We start from the raw sequence: 27,613 nt of genomic DNA on the forward strand, positions 1-27,613 counted from the left end.
GGGTACATCCTTTGCTCATTATCACCAAAAGCTCATTTCCATCAAACTTGTAGGATCAACCAATCACGGCTTTTGAAATGATGACTCATACCTAGCAACGGGGTCAACCACACCTCCTCACTAAGATAGGATTTTCCATCCATTCCTTGCTCAGAGTTCACTGAAAATGTTCTGGAATCACTTCTAAGCTAAAACTCCTGGCAAGGAATTTTTAGGTTAAGTTAGGAGCTCTCTGAGAGGATTCTCAGAATCTTTAGGGATACGGGCCCTGGAGTTTAGGTTTAGGCACGCATCAGTGTACGTGATGTTGACTTTATGGGGTTTTTTGTTTGTTTTTTACATGATGTCAATTCTGAATATAACAATGACTCACAGTAAGCTAATAGCACACACAAGCTCCTGTGGCATGTTGAGATGACAGTAGCACACAAACCTGTAATTTTTTTATTCATATTTTACATTTTGTAAACCCATATTTAATACAAGTTGTTAATTTTTGGGTTGTTAACATAGAGAGTGAAGTACTGTTGGAAAATACTACAGCTGGCTGTTGTTGGACTCACTGCGGCTGATTGGAAAATTTCGTCATTGTGGTTTGAAGGCCACTAAACATTTATTTCTGAGAGATCAGATTAATTTTGTGTTGACCAGCTGATCAATTATTCCACCAATAGTTCCAGTTGTAGCTGGGCACAAGTGGCAGACTCAAAGTTCGGGGCCAGAGTCAAGCGGGGTCCCATGGTTCGGGCCCAGTTTAGTACTGGTAACGGCGTCACAGCCTTTATTCCTCTCTGTTTCCTGCTCGTTATATTTAGCCGATACGGGTGCACAGCCAGCTCTCCAATGGCCCTCCACACTTTGTTGCTATGAGATGTGTTATGTAACTGTACGTCGTCCACACTCAGGAAAAAACAGTTTTCAGGTGGGGTTGTTTTTTCTTAATGTGAACACATATGAGTATGTGTGTTTATGTTCCAGGATGCTCTTGGCTAAATAAGCTGATGCAGCTCTTGTCTTTTGGTCCTCGTTGTCTCAGAGTCTCTGTGGAGCCGGGCACTTCCTGTCCTTTTATTTTTTTTAAAATGTGAGTCGTTTGCCTGATATCACCGTCTGTCAGCCCCATTCAATAATCTGCAGTCAGGAAGTGACAGCATGGAGGAAAAGACTGCTGGACAGGTCATAGAAGTGTTTCAGAGTGACAGGAAGCACACTCAAGAGTCACTTAGAGTATTTTATCTGTTGGGACAATTTCTGGAAGTCAAAGAGTGCTCCAGTTGTGGGTTTCATGACTACAGAGACTTCCATGATAAGATACTGCTATTGACATTTTGAGTCGGGCTGCAGTTTCCATGTTTATGTTGTTCTTAATTAGGATTTAAAACAATAAAAAAAGTTTTTAGCAGGTTTGGTGAAGTAAAGGCAACTAAGACTACTAGAACAGCTACCCTGAGGTACCCCTGAGCAAAGTACCATCCCATTGAGCTTAGGATAGATCAAGGGTAGTTAAAACCAGGCCAAATGCAGTGAATCATTTGAGGTAAGTCACTTATCAGTTAGAATCCAGATGGCCTTCTTTTAACATGTGGACTAAACTACCCTGACATCACGTTTTGGATTGTGGACATTTGTGGAAAGTTGATTCTGTTTATCTGGAAATAACATTTTTACTGGAAGAAACATTTAGTCACTTGTCCAGGTGACTTCAGCCTAGTTTGGCCATGGCCATCTTCTTAGAGCCAAAAATGACAATAGAGGGTTGGATTTGATGGATGCTGCTAATCTATTTGGTAACATCCAAAAAGTTGATTTTGTTCATCTGGACGAAGCATTTTCAGTGGGAGAAATGTTTCATCATCCAAGTGACTTCTTCAGTCTCAGCTGATTGCAGGTTTCCACAACCTTATAAAGAGTACACTTGCACAATGACTATGATAGCCCGCTGATCAGTGGTTGCTGATCAGTGGTTGTTGATCAGTGCGGATTGGCTTTAGTATTTTCAGGGCTGTCACTGCTCAGAGCGAGTCGGCTCTTTGACTAATGTACCACCTTTTAGCTTCTTGTGACACTTTTTATTGGGGTTAGACTTCAACTTGAGGAGGATGACTCCTGTCAATCTTTAATCTGGATTACAAACTGTTCATAAAAGATCAGCACTTCAGAAAGCCCAGACGTCGGCTGAAATTGCAAAGAAGCAGCGTCCGAGCAGGTCATGCAAGGGACAGATATGCTCTTTGAGACCAACTGTAATGTTTCTGAGTTTTAAAAATAGGATAACAGAGTATTCCTGATATTCCTGAACATTTTTGGATGGTTGAATTTGCTAATTTAAGATATTTTTACTGAGGAAGAGGATTTACTTCTTGAACAATAAAGTTCACTGCCTGAGCGTGCTGTACTACAGCAGCAGTCTATTAGGGGTGTGTCTCTAATTTATGTCACAGTGTAGAGGCAGAGCACAGGATCAGATAAAAGTACTGTATGTGAACCAATACAAATACTAGTTTTTATTCACTAAACTGAATAGTTTCTGTGTGTTTGTGTGTGTGTATCACCACCTTTGTGAGGACAAGTTTCAGTTTAATTGTCTGTAGTCAGGACCTTTCTGCAGACTGAGGACCACTTCAAGGGATTGTCTCACACCTTGTTTTAAGGTTTGATTTGAGATTAAGAAGTGCAAAGTTGTGTGTGTGTGTGTGTGTGTGTGTGTGTGTGTGTGTGTGTGTGCGTGTGGGGTTACCAACTTTGTGAGGACCTGGTTCAGTTTTAATCCACTGCAGTAAGGACTATTTCAAAAGACTGTTTCAGACTGTTTAAATGTTTGATTTGGTTTAAGAAATGTAAACTGCAGAAACACACACACACACAGGTTTGTGTGTGTGTGTGTGTGTGTGTGTGTGTGTGTGTGTGTGTGTGTGTGTGTGTGTGTGTGTGTGTGTGTGTTGACCTATATTACCACCTTTGTGAGGACTCGGTTCAGTTTTAATTGCCTATAGTGAGAACTTTTGTGTGGTCGGTGAGGACCGCTTCAGAAGAGGTTTTCAGACATTGTTTTAAGGTTTGGCTTGGGATTAAGAAATTGAAAGTACAGAAGTACGTGTGTGTGTGTGTGTGTGTGTGTGTGTGTGTCAGGGAAGGTCACGTTACTTTCTGAAAGGACTCACCTGCTGACACGCCCTTTTCAGACCAATGTTTCTTGTGGGTGCGGCTGCAGCCGGTGAACTGCTTCAAAGAATGCTGGGTAACTTTCATGTGTGACTTTTTAAATAAACAAAACTTAACACAAGAAGAAAGTTTAGATCACATCCGGATTGGTTTGATCAGTTAGTGCGAGATAGCTTTGGTGTTTGATTTAGGCAGCAGAAAGTGGAAAGATGGCTGTGCACGAATGATTGTTTGGTTTCCTTTTAACCACTGAATAATAGAAAAATCAGCGAAGGTCTTTCACCTGATTAGCTGATTTAACCTCGGCTACTTCAGGCTCAAAGTTTTGTACATCTTTGAGCCCTCATACCTGTGTTACCCACATTAAATTAAATATTGCCAATACCAAATAAATATTGCAAACAGTCCAAAGACAGAACTGTTTTTTGTTTAGCTTTTTCAATGAGCATCAGTGTCATTAATTATGTTGTGGTCTCAATTGCAAAATTGCACCAATTTAAGTCTCTGATGTACAGGAAGAGGTCATATCACCATCAGGTGTAGGTGACTGATTTGACTACGTTATAGTATATTTTCTGAGACCCTCTGTGGGGGGGACAAAAGGATTGATTGCCCAAAGAGACTAAAAATCAGTTCAATAACCATTTAAAAACTCCTTTAGTGATACTATTACACAGAAGCAATGCACGACAGGTTTTCAAAGTTGCCAGAAGTGGGTCATTTAGATATCCCTGGGAAGGACACTGAAAATCAGAGAGTGTATGTGTGTGTGAATGGGAGACAAAAGCACTAAGACATAGATCAACAGTGAATGAGTGTGAAAGTGCTTTGAGCATCTAATTGTTTTTAGACTAACAATGATCTAATCCTTGTTATGTGAAACAGACTATCCTGCATCACATTAAACTATGAGCTAAGTTAAGACTGGTCTAACCCCACAGACCAGTCTAAACTATCTCTGTAAAACTGCTCCCACGCTTTGTTGCTCTTACTAATCAGCAGCCTTAAAAATACATAAGAAGATGTGAGTGAGCTGATAATGTTGCATCACGTCCTCAGAAGCGATGTCGTGCTGCAGTTTTATGGAGGAGGAAATGTGATGCTCGTTAGCAGAAAACCCTCACGGCTGCCCGTAAAGACACCCCGACGAAGGCCGTTATCAGCTGTGCAAAGTTCAGCGGCGCTGTGAGAGGGCGAAACACGGCATCATTTTCTGCACAGTTAGAGAACAGCCCGAGCCCATCAGCTGGTGTTAATCATCTCCCAGAGAGGAAAATGGCAACAGGACGAGCTGAAAAAGTTAGCAATCAGGAGCCCTTACTTCATGTCATGGAGAAAACGGCGTGTAGGAATAACCATAATCTAATGTTCGCTTGAATCGCTTTCACAATTCTGCCAGCCTAAAAATATACACATATTGTCTATTATGGTGGCTTATGCTGATTAACCTTTGTCCATGTCCATATAAGCCGGTGGGTCAGACTTTTACTGGCCCACATAAAACTCAGTTTAATTAATAAAAGTACTGCTACCTATAAGAAAGTATTTATTATGGAGACTTGAGTTTCTGAGTTTATATTAAAAACCTAACTCTATTGGAGTAAATGCTGAGCCATACTGTTTAGCAGTCTCTAGGTGATCGGGGCTTTTATGTTAAAGCCTCTAACAGCCCTGCTTGTTTCATAGTACGGAGCTCTGCTGCTGATGTCTAAAAGCTGTTTGGATTGTTTTTTATCACGACTCTTTAAACGGTGCAACTGGATAATTAGCAGTAGTTTCCCTTCATTGCTGGTCGATGGGGCAGCAGTCTAAACAGACCTCCCTCTCCTCAGCCTCCACCTCCAGCTCTTCTGTGGTGTAGGTGTTCCCAAACCAGCTGAGAGACATAATCTCTCCAGCATGTCCAGCATCTCCTCCCAGTTGGGGATGGATGAAACGCCTCACAGAGGACATGTCCAGGAGTCGTCCTGTTCAGAGCTGATGCAGATTCATGACTGTACGCTTCCTGTAACTACCCACAGCTCATGGGCGAGGGTGGGGACGTAGATGGGCTGCTAAATCAACAGTTTCACCTTGACTCTCAGCTTTCTCTTTACCACAGTATACAAGGTCAAATGAAGCTAAACAATGGCTGTTCAACTTTATGTGCACACTTCCATAATATTTGCTTCATATGTGGTTCACTGTGCTTTGAAGAATACCTCACAGGGAATGTTATTGGCTCTTCAGTAGGAAAGGTTTTCATTTTGGCTGTTTGTATCCACAGATTTCCAGCATCTTCCCTGGAAGTTTCAAATAAAGAATCTATCATGGTGTAGTTGTATCTCCTCCCCTCTGTTGTTGTCAGTCTGCCCTCGGGGGGTTCTCTGAATTCATCGCAGGCTCTGCGCTCACCACGTGACCTGGCCGAGCGGTCCTGACAGCGAGCTCTCAGTTAGCAACGACGCAGATCCAACAATCAGCTGTTTGTCGGCTCGGCGCAGAGTGGGTCGGCACACATACGACCGCAGGTCGATTCGAACAGTGCTTCCTCTGCTGCCGTGAAGAGCGGCGTCCTCAGAGCCACAGCTGCTGCAGCGCGAGCTCAGCCACTCATTTCTGACCACTCCACCGAATAAAAGACCGACTTTAACGCTACTGTAAGGTGGCTTACGACACACTATGTGCAGATGTTTCAGAGCATGGTTTTTAGATTGATCTTTAAATGTATTCATTGTTCTCTTTATTTGTGAGGGAGGGACTGAGAAAGCATTTTTGATTTTACACTTCAAATCATGTAACGCTAAACCCGACTTCTCCAAAACTGAGATTAAAAATCGAGAAACCAGCCCCAAATAGCCAGCGTACAGCCTCCAGTGCAGCATAAACCTAAAGCATCTCCTTCATGTGTGGGTGTGTGAGCTTGGTTAGCGAGCTTTATTTACCTGCCGGGACACTACTGCACGGCTCGGGTGGAGCTCCTACTACACCTGTGTGACCAATGAATCATTGCTGGGGTGAGGAGAGAGATCTTTCACACAGTAAATGAATTTTCTTAATTTCTAGGAGTCGAGGCCTTTCCTTGCCAGCCAAAAGATATACTCTCTCCAGGGTGTCATGGCAGGGGCCTTGGTCTGGTTGAAAAGGCCACTTTGGGGTGGCACCTTAGGGAGGCATCCCGGTCAGATGCTTAAACCACTTCTTCAGTTGGGTGCTTTCTGAGCCCCTCCTGAGTGAATGGGCTCCTCACGCAATGTTTTATAACATTTTATCCACAGCAAAATGTCTTCTTACCAAAGAAACAACAGAAGTGGTCACAGATGATCACAAGTAAACCTTCCCATCAGTTGGGTTGGGCGATTGGACCAACTACGTCAGTGGGTTTTCTTTAAACTTTATTTTGCTAATGACTTTGCCTCGTGAGAGTTAAAAAAAACGGACACATCCAGGAATGCAGAGCAGAGATCGCCAGCTGTGCTCTAAAGGTGCCCTCACACCCAGTTTGGCCCCTGGCATTGTCGAGTGTTCAGCCTTTGGGGTCTGTAACACAGCGCAGCTCTGATTTGTTGCTAATGTGGCTGCATAAAGCTGAAACGAACCAGAAGCACAAATACCACAAAGGCGCACGTCTCAATAGGGCAAAGAAAACAGTCTGTGGACTAAAAATACCTCCTGCTATGATGTGACTCAGGTCTCACAACGAGACTCGGCTGACAGACCTAATCAAACGCTTTTTGCATCACAGGGGAAACCAAAAAAATCTACTTCAGCTCCACTCAACCACGCTCGTCTGCTTCAAAGCAGCTGCACACTGGAAAGAGAAGTTTTCACAACCTTTATTTACGCCCCAATGATTCAGACACTCCTACTGCCACCAGTGTAGTCCAACATCCTCTCTGGTGCCCACATTGAAACCGGTGGCATGGTGGTAACTCCACCCTTTACTTTGTCCTGCATCAGGATGTTTTTCCAGTCATTTAACCACGAAGAGCTGGTCTGTTGTTTGACATCATATCACGTTCTCCCGCTTTTATTCATTATTCAGATGAGCAAACAACTGGCTGCTCTTTTACCATCGGCATGTTTGAATATGCAAACTCTGAAAGATGTTCAGCTTGTAAGCAAATACTGAACCTCTTTGTTGTGGAAGTTGAAAGGCTGAGAAGCAGGTGTGTCAGCCTCCTCACTGGAGACTGGAATAAAGGGAAACGACGCTTCTTTGATCAAATGAGGTGATTCGGACGTATTTAATAATGTGGGTATAAAGTTTCCGACCTTGGAAACCGTAACCTCAAACTACTAAGTCACTGCACTTCTTCGAAATAGCCGTGGGACGTTTATGTTTGTTATGCTAAAATAATGGTCAGGACACCATGGTGGTAAAATCCATTTTTCTGAGCGTGTGTTTAAACAATAAAGAGCACCTTTTGTTTTTGGTAAATATAGCATCCACAAATGATAAGTATTTTCCATAGCAGGCATTAATGTAATGTAGTGGTAATCATTCATATGCTGATGGTGGCTTCTGTTAGTCATGGAGCTGCTAATGGGCTCGTCTGCTGATGTTTAAGGATGTTTTCCTTTTTAATTCATGTTTTTATAATAAATTAAAAAAAATATCTCAGTGTGAACCAAACTGTAGATGTAACAGTGTTTCTATATGTCTGATTATTTTTGTGCTGGCTCTCTTTTCTTTCTTCACCTCTCAGATATATGATCCTGTCTTTGGTGGTATTAATATCAGCTTCACTGGGACTGAGGCTTGTGCTTGTGACAGCATATTTTTTTGTCTGAATAAATTCCTCATCGTGTGATTGAAATTTTTTGCTAGCTTTCCGGGTTTCCTTTAACTTCTAGGTGAAAATAATTGTTGCGACTGTGTACGGGAATTCCTGGGTTAGAAGTGCTAAAGCAGTGTTTGTGTGTAATAATGATCATTCAGTTCAAGATGTTTGCCTGGATTTACGGAAAAACAGACTGTATATAATAGATGGACATTGCCACTGTGCTTGCACACTCACAGACGGTATAAGACATGGATGAAAAGGCTTCAGGTGTGAGAAACTTGTTTTGTTTGATCTGTGAATCTTGGTCATACTGTGTTTTTTTTTTTTTTTTTTAAAACGGGATTATCCGGCGTGTACTCACTGGCTGACTTGTGATTGACAGAACATTAGCCGGTGAGAGTGCCGCGCTCTCTATCCTCCTTTCTGACTGGAATAAGGACTGTCATTTGCAAAATGAGCTTTACATTTTATTAATCAGGGGAGTCACACATGAGCTGAGACATTAATAGAGCAGAGGGCCGTGTTCTGATACACTGCTGCAGGCAGTGGAGCTTCCCCGGCTCGTCCTTTCACGCTTTGCTTCTCAGACCTGGGAAATACTTGAATATATGCAACTTATGTGAACAATTATGCACCACACTAATGATACGACATGTTCACTGTGTGAAACATGATAGAATACATTTGAACAATATGAATGAAAACTAAACATTAATTTATTGTTATTCTGTTTTTTAAGCATATTTAATAACTTTGGTTTATATTTTATTACCGTGTTTATTATAAAGTGTTATAAAAAGTAGTAAAGGTTATTTTTACTCTGACTTCAGGCGTATCTGTCATGATGCGACCTCGGTGTGTCCCATTTATTTTTAGGATGCTCATCGTGCAGCAGCGTTGAGGTGGCCGGTTTCTAATATTTCAGTTTCATTATTTGCACTTAGGTGAAAACTCGTCCAGCGAGTTGCTTTAAATACACTTCCCTGTATTTCCCTGTTTTCCTTTCTTCTTCTTATTCAAAGTTTTCACTCTAAGCAGCTTTTTATTATGATGGTCTGATGTGAACAATCAGCAGTCCTTCACTTCTCAGCTGCGTCTTTAATGTTTCGTCTGAATGACTCTGTTAATGGAAATCCTGCTCCAGAGGATGCTGACAGCTGGAGACGGGTTAGCTAAGGAGCTACACTTCCATGCAGGATTTTAATATTTAGGGCAGCAGCTAGAAATAGCTTCAGCCCTTTTAGTTTCAGGCTTTTGCTAGAAAAACCCCCCAAAAACATTAATGTGACGGTGAGCGCTGCAGTCGAGGCTCAGCTCTGCTGCTGGCCGGCTGTCGCTGGTACTTTGTGGTTTTCTTAATTAGCTGCTTCAGACGGGAGGGATCAGTCGTCCCCGCAGCTTTGTGAGCTCCGTGGTGAAAGCAACAATTATCGAGTGCGACGTTCAGAGTCTAAAATTAGCTGCAGAGTCAGTTTAATGTTAATGTAGTCAGCAGTAAGGCTCGTTTCTCCAAGGGCTTACCGTTGGAAATAAAGTTGATCAACAGCAGGTTTGATCACCTTTTCAGCTGTGATGGGTAAACGTTGTGCCTTTGTTTACGTTGGAAAAACTACACGGGATGACAAATAGATCATTGTGATTTTTTATTTTTTAATGATTTGCACAACACTGGTCACTATATTCTTCATTTCCGGTTAATACTTGTACAGCTGCTGTTATTGTGTATATATTTATTTATATTTATATTTCTTCATACATTCTTATATAGTTCTATATTGTGTATTTTGTTGTACAGTTATTTTATTTTCAACTTTAATTTATATATTTATCTTTATCTTATTCTTCCCAGTTAAATTTACCCTTCATTCTAATTTGTGTTGTACAGTTATTTCATTTTTAACCTTAATTTATATTCTATTTCTTCCTAGTTAAATTTACCCTTTTTAATTTTTCATATTTATTTCCTATCTTATTCATAGCCTTTTCCTTTTTTGTTTTCTTTAGGTCACGAGCAGTTGTCCAAGCATTTCACTACATATCGTACTGTGTATGACTGTGTACGTGACAAATAAAATTTGAATTTGAATTTGAATTTAATCTTTTTCGTGGCAAAAATTTGCAGATTTCAGCAAAGATTTTATACATTTAAAAGTAGCTAGGTGTGGACAAAAACATTTTAGTTAGTTGTGGTTTTTCAGTTTTTATTTCAGCTATCTGAAATGATATTTGCCAGTGACAAATATAATGTAATATAGTGTAAAATAACAATTAAAAAGACAGAAACAAGACTGAACTAAAAAACCAAAACTCCAGACAAAATTAAAACTGCAGTCCAATCAGTTTCCACAGACTTGTTGGACTGTTGTTGGCTGTCGCTCTAAGAAGCTCCACATCACTTCCTGGGTGGCATTGATGAGCACCCGCGAATTAAATCATGTTGCTATATGTTGATCTGATTAAATCTGGAACTTGTTAGAGTCCTGGGATTGGAGAAAACTCTGGGGGAAGTGCAGACTGACTGTCCTGAGGCAGGTTTTAGTGACAGTATTGGTATGCTTGACACGTTTGTGTCATTTTGCAGGGGAAAAAACTGAAGTGAGATAACTTTATTAGATAAAAACATGTATGGATATGCTTTTGCAATACTCAGCATATCGCAGAATGTTTAAATTGCATTGATGTTGTATTGTGAATGAAGTATTGTGCAAATATTGTATCGCGGGGTGTCTGGCGAGTCCCACCTCTGTAAAGTACAGCAGCTGTGAATGGCACAAAGCATGCCTGACATGCCTCTTTGGTAAAAATGGCTGACTTGTTGGGCGGAGCTTCTTTGTTGCAATTTTGTAGGCGGTGCTATGGAGCGTTTTCAGGTACAGGAACCATAAAATATATAAATTGTTACCACTTCTTAAAAATATGAAACTTTAATAACAGCTTCCAGCTTCACCAGATTAATGCTTGAGCTTTAGAGTGCTAGTTATTATTATTATTATAATTATATATATATATATATATTTTTTTTTTTTTTTTTTTTTTGTTATTAATACTAGAGATGGCACGATACCACTTTTTTATGTCCGATACCGATACCGATATCATAAATTTGGATATCTGCCGATACCGATATGAATCCGATATAGTGTTTTTTAATCAACAAAACTGTTTTTTAAAATATCTTGCTGCATTTTGCAAGTCTGCAAGTTCATACTCAAGTTTAAAACAACAACTACACTAAAGCTATTCTGTTATACCTGTATACAAAAAAAATATTTCATAGTTCAGCAATACTGATCAATCTAATAAACTTAGACCTACACCATCCTCCCTATTCTGGTATTTTAAAGAGTACTTAGCGTAAATATTAAGCAACCTAACTAATAGGGTTCCAACTCCCAGCAACAACAAAAAGAAATAAATAAAAAATAAGGAACCACCCCTCACGCGCCACCTCATGATGCTTAATCGACGTAATCAACCTTAATTTGATGCAGTGTGAAAAAAAATGCACAGAAATCAATTATTTTTCAAGAAATATTAAATAGATTCAACATCTTTCTTCAACAAAATTGCAGACTGCACAGATGGTACCTTCCCAAAGTAAAAAGTACTATAGCTTACTAGGGTATATATATTAGACTTAATAGTCACTATATACAGTAATTGACTTCTATTCATTTTACATCAAATTAAAACTTTGGGTGTCAGATAATTATTTATTAAAAGCTAGACATTTTAAATGAGAATAAGAAAGAAAAGTATGTCTTTGTGCCCCCTTTTCCCTGTTAATGCCCTATCGGCCCCCCTGGCTAAACTTTGCTAGATCCGCCCCTGCACAGTTACCAGCGTCAGCTACGTAGAAAAAGATCCTGGTGTAGAAAGAAATATTAACCCTCTGATGCATAGTGGTCACTGGAGTGGACAGCTACTAAAACGTACATATCTCTTTAATGCATTGGTTTCTATGGTGGAACTGCATATTAGCCTCTAGAGTGCTCTCTGCTGCCATGCTCCATTGAGGTCAATTCAGTGTTCAGTTAGTGCAACTGCAAGTAAATTTCCTCTGAATCAAAGATGGCAGGCAAACTGTCACCCCTGCCGACCACTGCTGGCATATCCTGTCAATCCTTCTATGCTAAAAGAGCCCAACAGGTAAAAAAAATATGATGATATGCAGTAACATCTAGGGAAGGATATTATCTGTTTGGAATAAGAAATTGTTATGTCTAATATGTAGAAAACTACGATTAACCATGTGTCCACTGTAGTGGACATCATGCATTACCCACTATATTTTTTTAACATAAGTCATAAATTGTCTCACTGTTTTTTGGGACTGTTTTGGTTATAAGTAAGCATATAATTGTTACATTTATAAGCTACTCATTTAAAATGTATATTTCTGTGCAGATCAGCTGTAGTTTGAGTTACTATAATAATTATTTTATCATATTTTGTAGACTTCAAATGCAGCAAAGAATAAGGCAGCGTACAGAATAGTCCAGGAAATTCCATCCAGCTCCAGTGATGATGATTTCATTGATGAGTGCAGTGATGATGAGTTCAGTGATAAGTCCAGTGATGATGAGAGTGGCTGCCAGAGCAGAACAGAGACATAGGAACTACGGACAGCCTAGGTGTGATGAACACAGAAGTGTTTGGAGATGCAGAGACTAAGATGTCAGTTTGTGTTTTCTTCCAGCATGCTACTAAGGGCTTGGTAATACTGTCCTGCATCGTTATAGAACTGTGTAGACTCAAAAATGTTGCTCTTGTTGGAGATAGTTTGCCATATTCAGGTGTAGGATTCACAGCTAGGACTGTTGATTGGTTTTGTTATTTACGTCTAAACATTGGGGCCTTATGAGTTGAAAGTTCCAAAAAAATTGCTGAGATGTTTTTCAAAGGATACAAGCAAACAAGTGTTTGTATATTTACAATAGAACACAAGGTAATTAATTTTTATAGTAAATTCACAGTATTTCATGCTAAGTGCTCAGGCGCATGTAGTCCACTGGAGTGGACAAGTTTATAACTTTATAAAAAAACATATTTTTGGGGAAAAAAGAGTTGAACATTTTTTTTCATGTCCTGAGAAGAATAAAAGCACTTAAGAAAAAAATCTTGACCAAGGCTTTCATAATTCATGCATCAGAGGGTTAAATAAATTCTAACAACAGCTGATCAAGCTTAAACGTTCTGCTGTTGTTCAGCCGCTGGTTTCCTCTTTCTGGTGCAAAGTGGGCCAAAAACAAACAAGAGAGACGGACTCGCGACAGAAAAGCCGATCAGCTGATCATTTAAGCAGTTTCACGATTGAAGTAGCAGCCGGAGAGCGAGAGGCAGTCGCTTGTTAAGCTTAACGCAGGAATGCTTTACAAACATTCAGAGATGGACTTACACACTTGCTTTACTTCTCTCGGGGATAACTTTGTCGGAGATGAAATGCCGGGTTGCTAGCGAAGCTCCACATGCTATCCAGACCACCGACAGGTCCGGCATGCCACAGCTGCTCTATCACGTGATGCATACTGCTCCGACGTGCTAACGTTCTGAGGCGAGTTACGGCGTGTTGCAAGTTTTGCGAGGTGCTTTCGTGATATTTAATGGATCGGATTACATTTTTTATTTTTCTCCGATATCCGATCCAGTAATTTAGGTCAGTATCGGACCGATACCGATACGTAATATCGGATCGGTCCATCTCTAATTAATACTATAGAAAACTTCCCAGGGTGCAGGGAGGCAAACACAGCTCAGTCCCACTAAGTGGAACGATCACTCTTTGATCTTTCAGCAGTTTTTATTGCAGTAGCTCAGCTGAGTTAAAGGTGATTACATCACATCCTGTGAGCTGCAGGAGATGTTTGCTGTGTCTCTGATGGTCTGTGCAGGCTGCGCTGAGCCGCTGTAGCAGGTTTGATCTTGTCTTTGTGTGACCCGCCGTGTGTGCGATTGTTCTGGAGGATTGCAGACAGTGTTAGACTCATAATGGAAAATCATCATATCGATTAGAGGCCAAGGTTCAAAGCCAAAGTGCCCTGCAGCAGCGCAGCATCAGTATACAGGAATGAATGAGTGAAGGCTCCCTGTGGGAGTTTTGAATGCCTTCATTAACCTGCTGTGAGACGCTGTGGCAGACTGAACCTCTGCTGTACAGTCCTGAGGTTCCTGTACACTTTGTGCTGCTGTCAGTCACTTGGTGTTTGAGGCTTCTACACTGTAGATGTGTGAATAGTGACTGGCAGCTAGTGCTGCACTGGAACAATATATATAAATACATAACTATATATATCTATCTATATATCACTATAAATTTTTTTTTAAAGCTTTTATAGACCAAATAATTTCAGAAAGTTACAGTTTATGTTACAGTGTGCTTATTAAATAGGTTACATTGTTTTAGCCTGTTGTCGAGTGTAGTTATGCGTTTCCTTTTATATAACATCAGCTGACATTTATCTGAACTTTAACAAATGCTTTATTTATAATACTTTGGGTATATTTTATTATTTTTAAGTACTTCATCAATATAAGATTATCTTATTTTTAATAAAGTTGTTGTGTTTCAGATATTAAAGGTTAAAATAAAATAATATAATAAAATACAATTGTAGCATCTGGACACTGTAGATCAGTCTGAGAAATGAACTTTATTTTTTATTCTTAGTTTAAATAATATATTTGACCTTTTTAGAACTGAACGTCCGAATCAGTTACCGGTAGTTCAAAGCTGTGCCATCAGGAAGTCGGTTTGGATGACCTCATAGTTTTGTCCTTTTTTTTTTTTTTTTTTTTAATGAACTTCCTGGTCATCAGTCATCCATTTGTAAGTGCAGCTTCCTTCTCAGCTGCAGGATTAAATGTCCTGATCGAGGAGCTTTTGGACGCAGAGTCGTGGGTGAGGTCATATCTGTAGATCACTACCTTCGCCCTCATTGGCCAGCAGAAGGAGTCGGCGAGCGTCCGTCTGTCCATTTCTCCGGGCCATCGGCTCCAGCTGTTTGCTCAGCAGCACTTCAGGCAAACGTCTTTACTTGGTTTATACTTTTACAGTTTGACTAATTAATTCGACCTGGGAAACGAAAGTGTGGTTAATTAAAACATCTTTGCCTTTGGCTTTGAAACCAAGCTGCCAGTTTGGCTTTTATTTTAAAAGTTTAATTTAAACTTGGAGCAGTTTACACAAGGACAGCACACCTGAAACTGCCTTCCCTCTAAAAGTAGTTGAAGTTAACACCCAAACCCTTAATCTGCTGGCTCTGCTGTGCCTCGGGGCTCATGTTTGGACTCGTGCATGTGTTACTTTAAAGGTGTCTCTTCACTCACAAAGCGCTTCAACAGGCTTTGATGAGCATGCTGAATGAGCCGTGCCTTATATCAAATACAGCACAGCGATTACTCACTGCAGTCATTAACTTCCACTTCATTTTGATGCCAGATGCTACGACCGACAACCCCCCGCCCGCCTCTCTCTCGGGATAGTTTCATAATGGCTAACGGCCGTGCTCGAACTTCTCTCCACTGCAAACAAGCCAGAGAACCCACATTTCAGTTTGCCAGTACGTGATGTCACCTCATTGAAAGTGAACAAGAGGCCTGAAACGCATACCCATGAATCCTTCCTCCGGCTGCTGCAAACAGAGGAATTAGCATTAAGTGAAGTGCACACTGTGACCTAGAGTCCCAGCTGATAACTACGCTTTTTTTTTTCTCCAGTGACAACAATAATAATACTGCACACGTACAAGGTCACAGTTTGACCCTGTGACCTCGTATTTGAGCGTGCAGCTTGGGAGCGTGCATGCGGTGTGATCGGGTTTGCTTCTGCTTATGTAAATGTGCATCACAGTGAACACCTGAGGGGATCACACCTGTTGGTCTCCAATTACAGCAGCGTCCAGGCTGCTCTGATAAAAGGGGCTCATTGTACTGGGATTGTGATGGTTTAATATCCCTAATTAGTTTTGATGGGCTCTTAGTGCAGCACTCAGACAGTGCGGGGTAATTATTTTAAGTTCCCAGAGAAAAGCCTGCTGCTGTTTGGCAGGAAGCCACCGTGTGTGCAGGGAGCTGCTGGGTGACAGTCGCAGCTGTGTGGATGGAAACGAGCTGGCTCAGAGTCTCGCTTCTTATTGGCTGCTCACCCCGCCCGGCTCCTCTTTTTTTCTTAGCGAGGTCACGATGCTCCTCGATGGTTTTTCTTAGGCTTTGGGATGATGCTTAGTCATCCTCCAGTGAAACACAAGCTTTCACTTTAGAGCTTTCAAAGTTGTCTCCGCGTTCCCACGGCAGGATGTTCACTGATTTAGGAAGCAGATTTGTCATGTCCTTTTAAGAGTTTCTAACTTTGTGAGACACTAACATTACTATTTTTATTATGATTCTTTGGCAGTTTTTATAATCTGGTTTATTATAAAAACTTGCACAGAAATGTCACTTCAAAGGGACAAACAGACTTTTAAGATCAGTGTTATGTGTTTTTTTTCTTTGCTCTACTACACAAAGGTCAGTCATTGTCTTCAGCCAACCACTTTTACCACTAATGTGATGTGTGGTTTAGAGACAGTGTCACTGATTTAAAAGCTGAAGATGTTAGCATTTCATTGCGAGGACAAGGATGGGACAGAATTGGAAATGAGTCCATCGGGTACAGCTGAGGCTGAGATGGTGTGGACATGTGGGACAAAGGTCAGAGATGATTCATGGATGTAGTGAAGGAGGACGTGCAGAGAGCTGCTGTGACAGAAGAAGCTGGTATGCTGTCTGTAACCACACCATCGCCGGTACTTCCTTTAATGTGACAAATGCATCAATTCTGCATCAGGTTAAAACCTCAGTGTGATAGAAAGTGTTTTTTGAGCTGGAAGTCCGTGCTGTGTGCGTGTAAACACGCTCTGGCCTGCGAGGCTGACCGTCAGGTTCTCACACATGCTGGTAGTTTATGGTCTGCTCTGCCTCCGGCCGCTCGTATTCACGGAAACAACGGAGAGGACAGGAATGATGAACTGCAGCTACTCCGGCTCCATCAGCTTGCATTTGTTTACATCACTACTGTACTCATAGGGGTTTCCACGACATACTATACTATACTGTATGGTGACACACATATGTGGTGATGCTAGCGTGGTAGTGCGATGAACGCTGTAAGGAAGAAATGGAAATCATCACATCAGTCTGTGGGGAAAAGAATATTTTGTGAAACTTTTCTTTTCGAACTTTTGTTTCTTACAACAAGGATTAACAAGTCCTAAACGTTACACTGCTGTTTTATAAAGTGCGTCATTTTTGTGATTTTTAGTGTTTCATGTTTGAATGACAGCTGTTGAAAATCATCATTTTTACAGCTGTCAATCCATAAAATCTGATAAAATATAAACACTGGTGTGCCTTGCTTTGTCCTCAGCGATGTTATTGTAAATTTATTGTCCTTTATTTAATTTTTGGGCCTTTGTTTTTGACTGTGTTCAGTTTCCAGAGCGGTTTTGGTTTATTTTAGGTTTGTTTTTTATTGTTTAAGGAATGCTAACGTTCAGACTTCATTACTTTGTGTGCTAGTTTTAATCTTATTAATGACTAAAGCTAAAGACAAATACTTCATTTATTGCACATTTGGAATGTCCTTTTAACCGACTTCTATATTTTATTCTAGATTTGTGAGTGCATCATGAGACTTCAGGGAGTTTCTGTCCCTGTGTCACCGCTGTAACGCGATCAGCTGCTGCTTTGACTCACTAACACTGTAATTGGTTTTCTTGCTGTCAGAAAAATCTCCAGAAAGCCCAGAGTCAGTGCTGTGTTTCAGTCTGTAGTATAATGAATATTTCTAATCTTGATGTCCATTTCATTGATAAACTAAAGAGAGACAAAATGGTTTAATAACGTGGCTGTTACAAATGCAGGAACAAAGTTTGTGCTCTAAAATATCTTTGGAAGTCAGGGAAGTAGGTGGCCCCACCCACCTCGTGTTTAAGCCTTCTGTTTGTGAGGGGCAGCCAATCAAAAGAAGGCTGGGCTGAAGGGGGAGGGGCTAAAACTGTTTCAGACAGAGGATCGTGGCACAGTGTCCGATAAATAAAGATTATTTTGAAATGCAAGTCATCAGGGTGCAGTGAGATAAACAGACTTTAAAACAGGAGGCACACCTCCTACATGTCACTCATGAGTACAGCATCCTTTCAGTGTTGTGTGATTGGCTGTTTGGGATTTTTATGGTTTGCTGAGTGAAACGAGTACCAAGGAGCTGAGGTGCAATCAAGGCAACACACTAGGAGCCAACTGAGCTTTAAACAGAAAGAAATGTTTGCATGTTGGAGCTGAAAGAGCGCCGCTGACTGTCGTGTGTCATGTTTTCCAGAGCCTTCAGAGCGGCGAGATGGAGGATGGGAAGCCAGTGTGGGCGCCACACCCAACAGACGGGTTCCAGCTGGGAACCATAGTAGACATCGGAGCTGACAGCCTCACCATCGAACCCCTCAAACAGAAGGGAAAGGTGAGCAAACTTTGAGGGTTACCTGCTTTACAGGAGCAGTTATTACTGCACTGCAGACTTATTTACTCGCCTGCCTTCCTACCCCGAGACCGTCCCCAATTTCCCAACTGCGTCCTGATGTCTGTGTGCAGGACTCGGGTTGGAAGGATGACATTTATTTTACCTCCAAGCATCAGCGTTGTATTAATAACACAAAGCAAAGACTTAAACGGCTAGCTGTAGCTTCATCACCTCTACGTCAGCCTTTTTATGCCTTCCTCTTTTATTTTGAAGAAGAATGAGTGAGATGAAAATGGTTTTGAATCGATCGGTCCGCTCTGGCCCTTCTTTGATGGGTTTATCTGATGTGCTCTCACCTGCTGTGTGTTAATGATTTAATGTCCCACTTAGCTCGCGGGGCTTCAGGCCACCTTTCTGGAAGCAATAAAGCATTGTTCACTCTGAGATTCACCTCCGGTGCTCAAGTGCTGATTAATCAGAAGCCAAGTGGCTCTGTGCAGCAAGATAAACGCGCTTTTTTTGATATCGCCTCCGTTGATTCGCTTTTCTGCTGCATCAGGTGCTGAATCGCCTTCAGCAAAGCTTTTAATGTCACTGAGAGTCTGTTGCTGTGGTAACCCCTAAAGCTCGGTGTCCGTCTCACTAATCTTCCCCCTCGGAGAGGCCTTGGCAGTGACAGCGTTCCTCTTTAAAGAGGCTCCTCACTGATTTACCGTCAGCCTGTAAAACACAGAACCGCATAGGTGTGTTTCCACACCTGCCTGAGTCATGAGTGATATTTAAACAGGAAAAGTGATTTTAATCCTGCGTTCTTTTAAGAGTGGCTCTCGTTCCTGGATGTTTTCTCTGAATAAAAGATGTTGCACAAGGTTGGCCTCACTGGATTTCTGGCCGTTTACTGGAATGAGTTGCAGCAGTTTTTACAGCAGTCATTCGACACTCACACAGCCAGTTTTATGGTTTTTATCTCCCTCCTCACCATCTCTATCCAGAAATATTTACTCCACCTTTTACTGTGCCCCTGATCTTTGCACATTTGCTCTGCAAACGACTGCATAAACGGGGCCTCTCTGCATTTACAGAGAGATTCCTGGTAAATGTATTTTAAATGTCACGCCAGTTTGAAATGATCTCCGTTATGGATGGAAAATTACAACTGGGGAATTTCAAGTGTTCAGTGATTCACAACAATTCATGGATTCAATAAAACACACGAGGAGACACTCCACCTTAAAAGTACCCGGTACCTGCTTCAGTAGTATTTTTTACTGCACACATTCTTCCATCTTTAGTGGAACAGTAAAAGTAAGCTAACGCTGACAGCTAACATAAACGTTTTATTTTGTTGGGACTGACCTTTATTTACCTCACCTATGGCCATACCTGGCCTTCTACTAATATATATTTATTATAATTAATTCCACTTTAGCATTTGTATCCTTCTTGCTCCTTCTTGCTACATTTCACTGTTTCACAGAAACCCTTCACTCCTTTTCAAGGCTTTTATTTTTAATCATTTGCACAAACTTGAGTGTAAAAATAGATGTTTTTCATTTGAAGAACCAAAAAGCTCCATGAATCTGACATACGTGTCTTATTATTTTTATCAAAGGAGCGACTGACAGAGGTGCAGGTAGAGAAGTGAGATGTGAGGAACAAGTAAAGGCTGATGAAGATGCTTCTAGACAGATGGCTTTATTATGTATTTGTGTACTCGGAGCGTTACACCTCTGCACACACAGTGTGTTGGTTTGCATTAATGAAGTTTGTCCCACGTGTATCAGTCTCTCACTCGTGTGCTGAAGTCAAAGAAATACGATGAAATATGAGACCTCACGTTACGAGCAGAACCAGCCTTTGTGGTGTTGCTGTTGCTCGCTGTGGTCTCATTTCAGGGTGTGAATATCGTGACGTGTCAATGATATGTTAACAACTGAGTTTATATTAAGTGTCATCAGTGATGTCGCCCCTTTTGAGCTGCTAGCTTCTGGTTTTCTGGTCACACATCCTCTTTAACAAAATATCTTCATGATATTCATCGTGACAAAAATATATTTCGTGACGATGGCGTCAGATAAGTCGCCTTACTGTGCAACTGAAAGATGAGAGCATCAACACAGGAAATGATGCTTGTGTCTTTGTAGCTGACTTGACGCATTGGACCGCTAATGGAGGCTGTTTCAGTCTTCTGTCTGTAATCTGAGAAAGCTTTAACTCAGGATCCGCCCACTTTGAGCGTTCAGCAGTTATCTCAGTCGTTGTTGCTTAAAGTGACTGAATGTCATCGGCTTTCTGTGGTCAGCAAAGTGCTACTAGTTGCTTCCTGTGTGGACGACCCTTAAATCATCACCTGCAACAACCCTGTGACTGATGATGCTAACCCCGGCCCTCTGCTATTAGACTGTGTTGTTTCTGTTTTTAAAAATAGTTTTCCTGAGTCTTTGCAGTTCTGGACAAAATCAGTAATTATACTGACTGCTGCTCATCAGAAAAGTCCTTTTTGCTTTTCTTCAAAGCGGCGTGTGGGCATGCACCGCGAGCCCGTTGAATAAATCGGCTAAAATGAACTCGCAGTGCAAACTTTGATGGCGTCGATCAGTATAAGAGTGCAAGCTGTCTGCCGTCTCAGGTGGATTTGTTAAAAACCTGAGGATTTTGCACCTTGGAGCCATGTGAGTAAAATAGTAGGGTCCCTGAGTTTTGCCTCAAAGGAGCTGATAAACCAGTTCTGACCCCAACTTAAACACCATAAATCAGTTTTATCGGTCGAGGCAGTACAAAGCCTGCTTCAAAGGGTTTCCTGGTAGGAAGGGTCCCTCTCTGGGTTTACCACAGAAAACAGTATTTTAACAGTAATGCTCTGATCTGCTGTCAGAGCGAGTTTCTGGGCTTGAATCTGAACAATGTCCCGTCTGTCCCGCTGCAGCCACTTTGTGCCAGTGTCTGACGATGTGCTCACTCGCTGGCCGGCCTCCCGGGATGGACGTCAGGGGAAAGACGGAGAGCATGAGACCCTGTCATACTATCGCTCACAAAGAGCCGGCCTTGTCTGTGTTTCTGTTTCCCAGAGAGTGTCTGATCTGCCTCGGAGCTGCAGATGGACAAAACTGTTTGAAGGGCATTACTGAAGGAGATGAAGTTATTTTTGCAGCAGATACTTAAAAAGGCAATTTTGGAGTTACTTATTTTGTAACTTATTTTGTTCTCGCCAAGAATGAAATAAGATGATGAAGTTTGATGATGTGGCTTTAGTGCCAGGAAGTTATTAGCTTTGATTAGACTGGAAACAGGAAGAGGACTAGCTTTGTTTGTACCATAAACCATGAGTCACTTGCACCAGCTATTCATCCACTTGGCCAGTTCGTTGCACCAGTTTATAGCCAATCCTTAATATCCAAATCACTGATCAGCCACAACATTAAAAGCAACTTAATTCCATTTAATTGCATTTATATGCCACCAAATCACAGCAGTACTTATCTGAGTCTGCTTCAGGTTGTTTGGTAAATACTACAGTACTTGTGACTAGGGCTGGGCGATATATCGAGTTTTTTTAAAAATATCGATATATTTTCATACGAGATATAAGATGTGACAATATCGTTTATATCGATATAGCTTATGTTACGTTATAATTATACTTGTGGAGCCGCAGGTTTGCCTCTCTTTCGTCCACTTTTGTCTCTACGCAACGTTACTCGGCCTCGCCTCTCCTTCACTGAACACAACTCCCCCTCCCCCATAGCTTCACCTGCAGGCAATGACAAGATGAAAGCGGAAAATCTCCGTTAGCGAGTTACCGCGGATCGTCCCGTGCGTGGGGCTGGACGGCGTCAACGTGTTAGCGAGCTAACCGCGCTAACGAGCTAACCGCGCTAACGACATGCAGCCCGGAGGAGCTGCACGGCCTAAAATCCTTTCATTTTCTCAAAACTCGACAGTGCGCCTTATGTATGAATTCTGGTTGTGCTTACTGACCGCGAACCGATTTTATGTGGAACACGGCGCTCAGCAATCTGTCAAAAAATGTTTTAATATGACTTTGCTAAGCTACGGAGCTGCACCGCTTGATGGATTGTCGGAGGATTACGGCTACCGGGGAGGAGCCTCGCGGAGTGATACGTACTGTGCTTCAACGTAATATTACCGTACTGTGTGTGTATAAGGACCACAAATGGCACCTGTTCAGAGACGTGGTGCAGCTGTGAAATCTGTCTCTTTGTTATTATGCTCAGCGTCTATTAGTTTACATTTTGACTGCACAATTGTGAGCTTTTTGTTATGCACAAAAACAACATTGTTTTCTTTTATTTATGGGCCATGATTATTTAATAAATGCTGATAATTTATTTTTAAGTAATTTCTTCATGTACATCTACGCTGTATGTAAATAAAAGTGCCCGTGTGACATCTGGGACACAGTGTGACTAAGAACTCTTTTTGTTCTTAACTTATGGCTTAAAAAAAAAAAATCGAGATATATATCTTATATCGCCATCCAACTAAAAAATATCGAGATATGAATTTTGGGTCATATCGCCCAGCCCTACTTGTGACTGAATCCCCAGCCCTCCAGTCTGAGAAGGTGCTTGGTTATGGTGTTGTCTCACTGAGGCAGCGGGTCCACTTCAGGCCACTTGTCATCTTGACACATGGCTCTTTTTCCAGGGCTAGGTGTGGAGGGTTGTGTCCAAAGCAACTGTTCTTTTCTTGCCTTCTTCCCAGCTACATGAGAGTGAGCCAACTCTCATTACTACATTTTCAGAAAGTCTCTCCCCAGTGGGACGATTGGGGTCCTTGCCAAGATATGGGAAGACATTGCAAATGTACTTGGATTTTAGGTCGCAAGCCACCCAAAACTTGATCCCAAACTTGTCAGGTTTACTTGCAATATACTGCAGGAAACAGCACCGAGTCTTTGATGGGAAAAGCTGTTCATCAACGGTGATATGTAGACCAGGGTTGTAGCACGTGATGCAGTTGGTGACAAATGATCCCCACACACTGGAAATTGCAGCGAACTTATCAGTCTTTGCTCGATCACTGCAGGTGGACTTGTCATCAAAGCGTAGGTGTTGCATGATGTCTTGGAAGCGGTTTCGTGCCATAGTTCCAATTATCTGTGGGTTTCCCAGGTTTGCTGACCAGCAGTCATTTAGAGATGGAACCCTGTTAACCCCCCGCAAGATGACAATTGCAATAAATGCCATTAGTTCAGGGAGGTCCATGAACCAATGAACATGCTCCGTGCACCACTCAGCAGGCCATTTGTAAATATGTGTACAAATGGTTGGTTTTTTGTACTGGTTTTATCAATAAATCGCAGCTAGAAAGGACATACACCCATGTGTGTTGATTCTCCCTAAGATGGCAAACTGAAACACTCCAAGTTGGTGACTTTTGGAGATTTATTTCCCTGGATGATTGAGAATGCATCAAGATGAAACACAAAAGGAAGTTCACAGCTTTTAGCAGCTCGCCCACCCCCTCATCCACACACCCCCACTCCCCTCCCTCCAGAATTCCCAGGTAACAACCTAATTTACATATGAATGAAGAGCCAATTTAGCTTCCACTTGGCTGAAGCTAAAGCTTAGCTAAAAGCCTACCAGCCATTTGGCTGCTCTCCGGGTTTTAAAGGTAGAAAGGTAGGAGCCTGGGGGTGCTACTGTTAAACAACTCTGAAGCATCGGGGTGGGGGTGGGGTCACAGGACCTCTGGGAGTGTCCTGTGGTGTTGTGGAATTGGATGTTGGGGGTAGGGCCTGCGTGGATCGGGCTCGCTCCCGGGCATGCAGCAGATGCTTGATCAAACTGGGACCCCGGGGAGTTCAAAAACACTTCAGGCCCCTTGTTGTGTTCACTGAGGCCTCCCTGAGCAGTTAGCATGGCGCTGTGGGAACGCCGTGTGTGTGAGTTCTGGACTGTTGGGTTTGGAAAGCTGGAGAAAAGGCTGGAAACTGATGAAACTGATGGTGTGCTATGGTGAGCATTGATATTCACTGGGACCAATTTAGCTGTTCTTCTAACATGTACCTCACACCTCATCCCACACTGTTGGCAGACGAGTCCTCTTTACACTGGCTCCCCGTGAAGTTTAGGGTTCAGTGTCAGGTTCTGGCCATTTCAGAGCTCTTCATGTTCAGATGCCTTGAAGTGTCCACTGATCCCTGCTCAGAAGCAGCTCTGTAGGGGTCTGCACATTCCAGGAAGGTTCAGTAGTAACACTGAAGTAATAGCTGGCTGTGCTATAACACATTATTTCCCCCCTTGTCCTCACGCGGCGCAGTGTTGTGGAATCGGTCCAGCTTGGGCTGAGAATGTGGAACATGCCACCACTGGAAAGAATGAATCGGCTGTACGTCAGTCTCTGGCTCGAGCCGAGGCCTGCAGCGCTTCTTTAAAGAGCCCGATTCAAAGGAGTGAGAGTCTGCCGGGGCCTTCAGGAGCTGGCAGCGATCGGCTTTAAGATCACACGAATACGACACACACGCCCCCGCACTCCAAAACACTGAGGTCACACGTCCTCGTAAAGCCTCCAGCATTGGTTCAGCATGGCCGGCTTCAGCTCGAAGTCATGTGTGCAGAGCTAATGCTCCAAAGCTTTTAGAGTAAAAGAAAGCCGAAGGTGGAACAGTGAAACAGAGAGCACTTTGATTTTAGTTTGAGCCCTCAGGTAAATGCTAATTATACGGAGCATTAAAGAGCAACAGAAATGCAAAAACCATCAAATGTTTTTTTTCTTTTTAAGAAATTAAATTTGTTGTTTTTACTTTCACACTTTCAAAATTCAAAACTGAGCGCTAAGTTTGGCGCCAGGTCTGAGCTGGTTGTGCTGACCTCGAGACCACGTGAATGAGTCGGCGGTTTCAGACGTTTGAGTGGAGCCGGGATTGTTGCCGACCCGATCGAAAGTCAGTAGTTGGATGTTAATAATGCAGCGCGGCATTTCTCTGCATCTCAGTCATTGGACAGTCCCGTCGCCCTGATCCCGTTACCTCCTGCCTCCAAATAATTCATCGTGTCTGCAGCAACCGGTAGATGACACTCACCCTGCTGGAGCCATCATTTAAAAACATGAACATGAAAGAAACCCATGAACTCTGTCGAAGGTGCATCATGCATCAACAGCATCATGCACTGAGTTTTTAAAGCCCCTCTGTATAAATTAACTCAGTTTAAATACATTAAGCTGACAGTTTATTTCATCATAATAATAATAAATCTCTCTTTTCTTTTCTTTTCTCTCAGACGTTTTTGGCTCCGGTGAGCCAAGTCTTCCCTGCAGAGGATGACGTCAACAAACATGTGGAGGATAACTGTGAGTACTTGTGCTTCATCGCTCCACCTACAGATCTGGCTCCTCCTTTTTTTAGATATTTGACATTAGACATTTGTCGTCCTCCTTAAGCTGCTGTTACTCTGGAAGTCTGGGATCAGCTGTTTCTGGTCCCCGGGCCTTATGTTTGACACCCCTGGTCTAAAGTCTTTTCTTGATGCACATCAAAAAGGAAATAAAGTTCCATATAGGAGTATTTTTATTGCAGGAATTTTACTTGCTGATCTGTAATTTGAGTTAAATTCAGCTTTAACACAGAGTTATAACAGGATGCACGTCAGCAAATGTTGGTCTGATATTTCTGAGTCTAAACAAAGCAGCAGTGATATTCATAAATTTATTAACGGACCAAGTCGTCTCTTTTTTCCTTCAGATTTTCCATCGTGGCTTTAAATAGATTTTATTTATGAGGCGTTCTTCCAGTCTTTTCCCGGGAATGCACCGGGCGCAGTGCCATCATGATGATGCCCACTCAGAACAGTCTCCTACTGTGTCACTATGCTTCTCCTCGCTTAAATAATGAGTTTTTTGCTTGTTTAAAGAGCTGCAGAGGGTAGGAAATCAGGTCGATTTTTAAAATAAAAGAACCTCTTGTAGGCTAAACACTTTTCTCCTGGTGTTGCAGAAGGTGAGGTTTGAGTACCCGGTATTGAAAGCTATTCGCACGTTAAAATGCAGCTTTTTTTATGCAGCCAGGTGTGCATCTACAGGGAGGGGATGGGGTGGCATTGGCCCTCCCTGAAGACCCTGCTGTTTATTAGTATCTACAGTCATTTAATTACTTTGCTGAAGTGCAGTTTTAATCACTTTATTGCAGTATTTTCATGTTATGCTGTCTGGGTTCCCTATGTGCCCCCGACTGATAAAACCCTGCACACTGCAGTTTTCCTCTCATATAATCTGCTGGTTTGCCGACAGCTGTTGTTGTTGTTGATGATGTTGTTGTGTCTATAGCATCCTCACATTTCTCGAGTGGCACTGTTATTTGTTTTTTGTTTTTTCCTTTCTGTAAATTCAGCTGCTTTGAGTAAACCTATGCTTGTTTCTGATTGGCTACATGCTGCTGAAGGTGGTTATCAGTCTGACTGATAACCACCTTCACGTGAGCTCTCGGCCCGATGGATGATGCGATGTGCAGCGTGGATCCGCTGCTCTGCTGAGTTTAGTAACATTTTGTCCTGCTTGTGTCTCTCAGGCTCTTTGATGTACCTGAATGAAGCCACGCTGCTCAACAACATCCGAGTGAGATACAGCAAAGACAAAATTTATGTAAGTACAGACATGAGGGGGAGCGGCCGGTCGGTGAAATACTGTGAAACAGAAACGGTTGTGAGGTCGTCCTCATCCTCGGCGTGCTGTATTCACTCCTGGACTCAATGGTGTGTTAAATGCACAGGACACACCTGAGGCTCAGCCTTCAGGTGACCTTGTGGCGCTGAAAATGAAAGAATAAACACCAAAAGGTCACAAAAGCAAAAAGAAAAACTCATAAAGGTTCGGGGTTCGTTTCCTCTGATCGTAAAAAGTCAAAATTTCACACCGAACCAAAATAATTCCGACCTCGGAAAGACAACGTCACACGTTATCATCACCCGATGAAGGAAACCAGCTGCCGTGTCAGCACAAAGCGTCGGTCGTGACCTGCCCGCACCACCTGTGGGCGGGCCGCACGCTCAGTCATGTTTCCACACTCCACTGAAGCAGAGATCTACTCCACTCTCGCCTGAAACAAAGGCATCACATTTTCTTACTGGACAAATGTGTGCACTCCCAGTTCAGAAAAAATAACATGTGTGCAGGTTACTGTGTAAATATACATGTAATGTACGGAGGACTGAAGCTGCCAAAATAAAACGTT

The 27,613-nt window shown here is 42.1% G+C and overlaps 1 protein-coding gene across 5 annotated transcripts in view; it reads left to right on the forward strand.

Annotated features, from left to right (window-relative positions):
* LOC147313188 (unconventional myosin-VI) overlaps window positions 1–27,613 on the forward strand; it is a 157,855-nt gene that overhangs the window by 1,079 nt on the left and 129,163 nt on the right. For 4 of the 5 annotated variants that reach the window (XM_086265186.1, XM_086265188.1, XM_086265187.1 and 1 more), the window contains exons 2-4: window positions 18,283–18,417; window positions 25,668–25,737; window positions 26,951–27,024. In XM_086265186.1, coding sequence (XP_086121312.1) covers window positions 18,283–18,417; window positions 25,668–25,737; window positions 26,951–27,024 — 279 coding nt within the window. Of the gene's footprint in view, window positions 1–16,717; window positions 16,967–18,282; window positions 18,418–25,667; window positions 25,738–26,950; window positions 27,025–27,613 lie in introns of those variants that run through there. The other variant, XM_086265190.1, reaches the window with a different exon arrangement.

This window comes from Aulonocara sp. 'chitande type north' Nkhata Bay, linkage group LG15, assembly GCF_057382095.1.
Source record: "Aulonocara sp. 'chitande type north' Nkhata Bay isolate Kocher_YH1m ecotype deep benthic linkage group LG15, A_spYH_male_GT1.1, whole genome shotgun sequence".
NCBI classification, from domain to species: domain Eukaryota; kingdom Metazoa; phylum Chordata; class Actinopteri; order Cichliformes; family Cichlidae; genus Aulonocara; species Aulonocara sp. 'chitande type north' Nkhata Bay.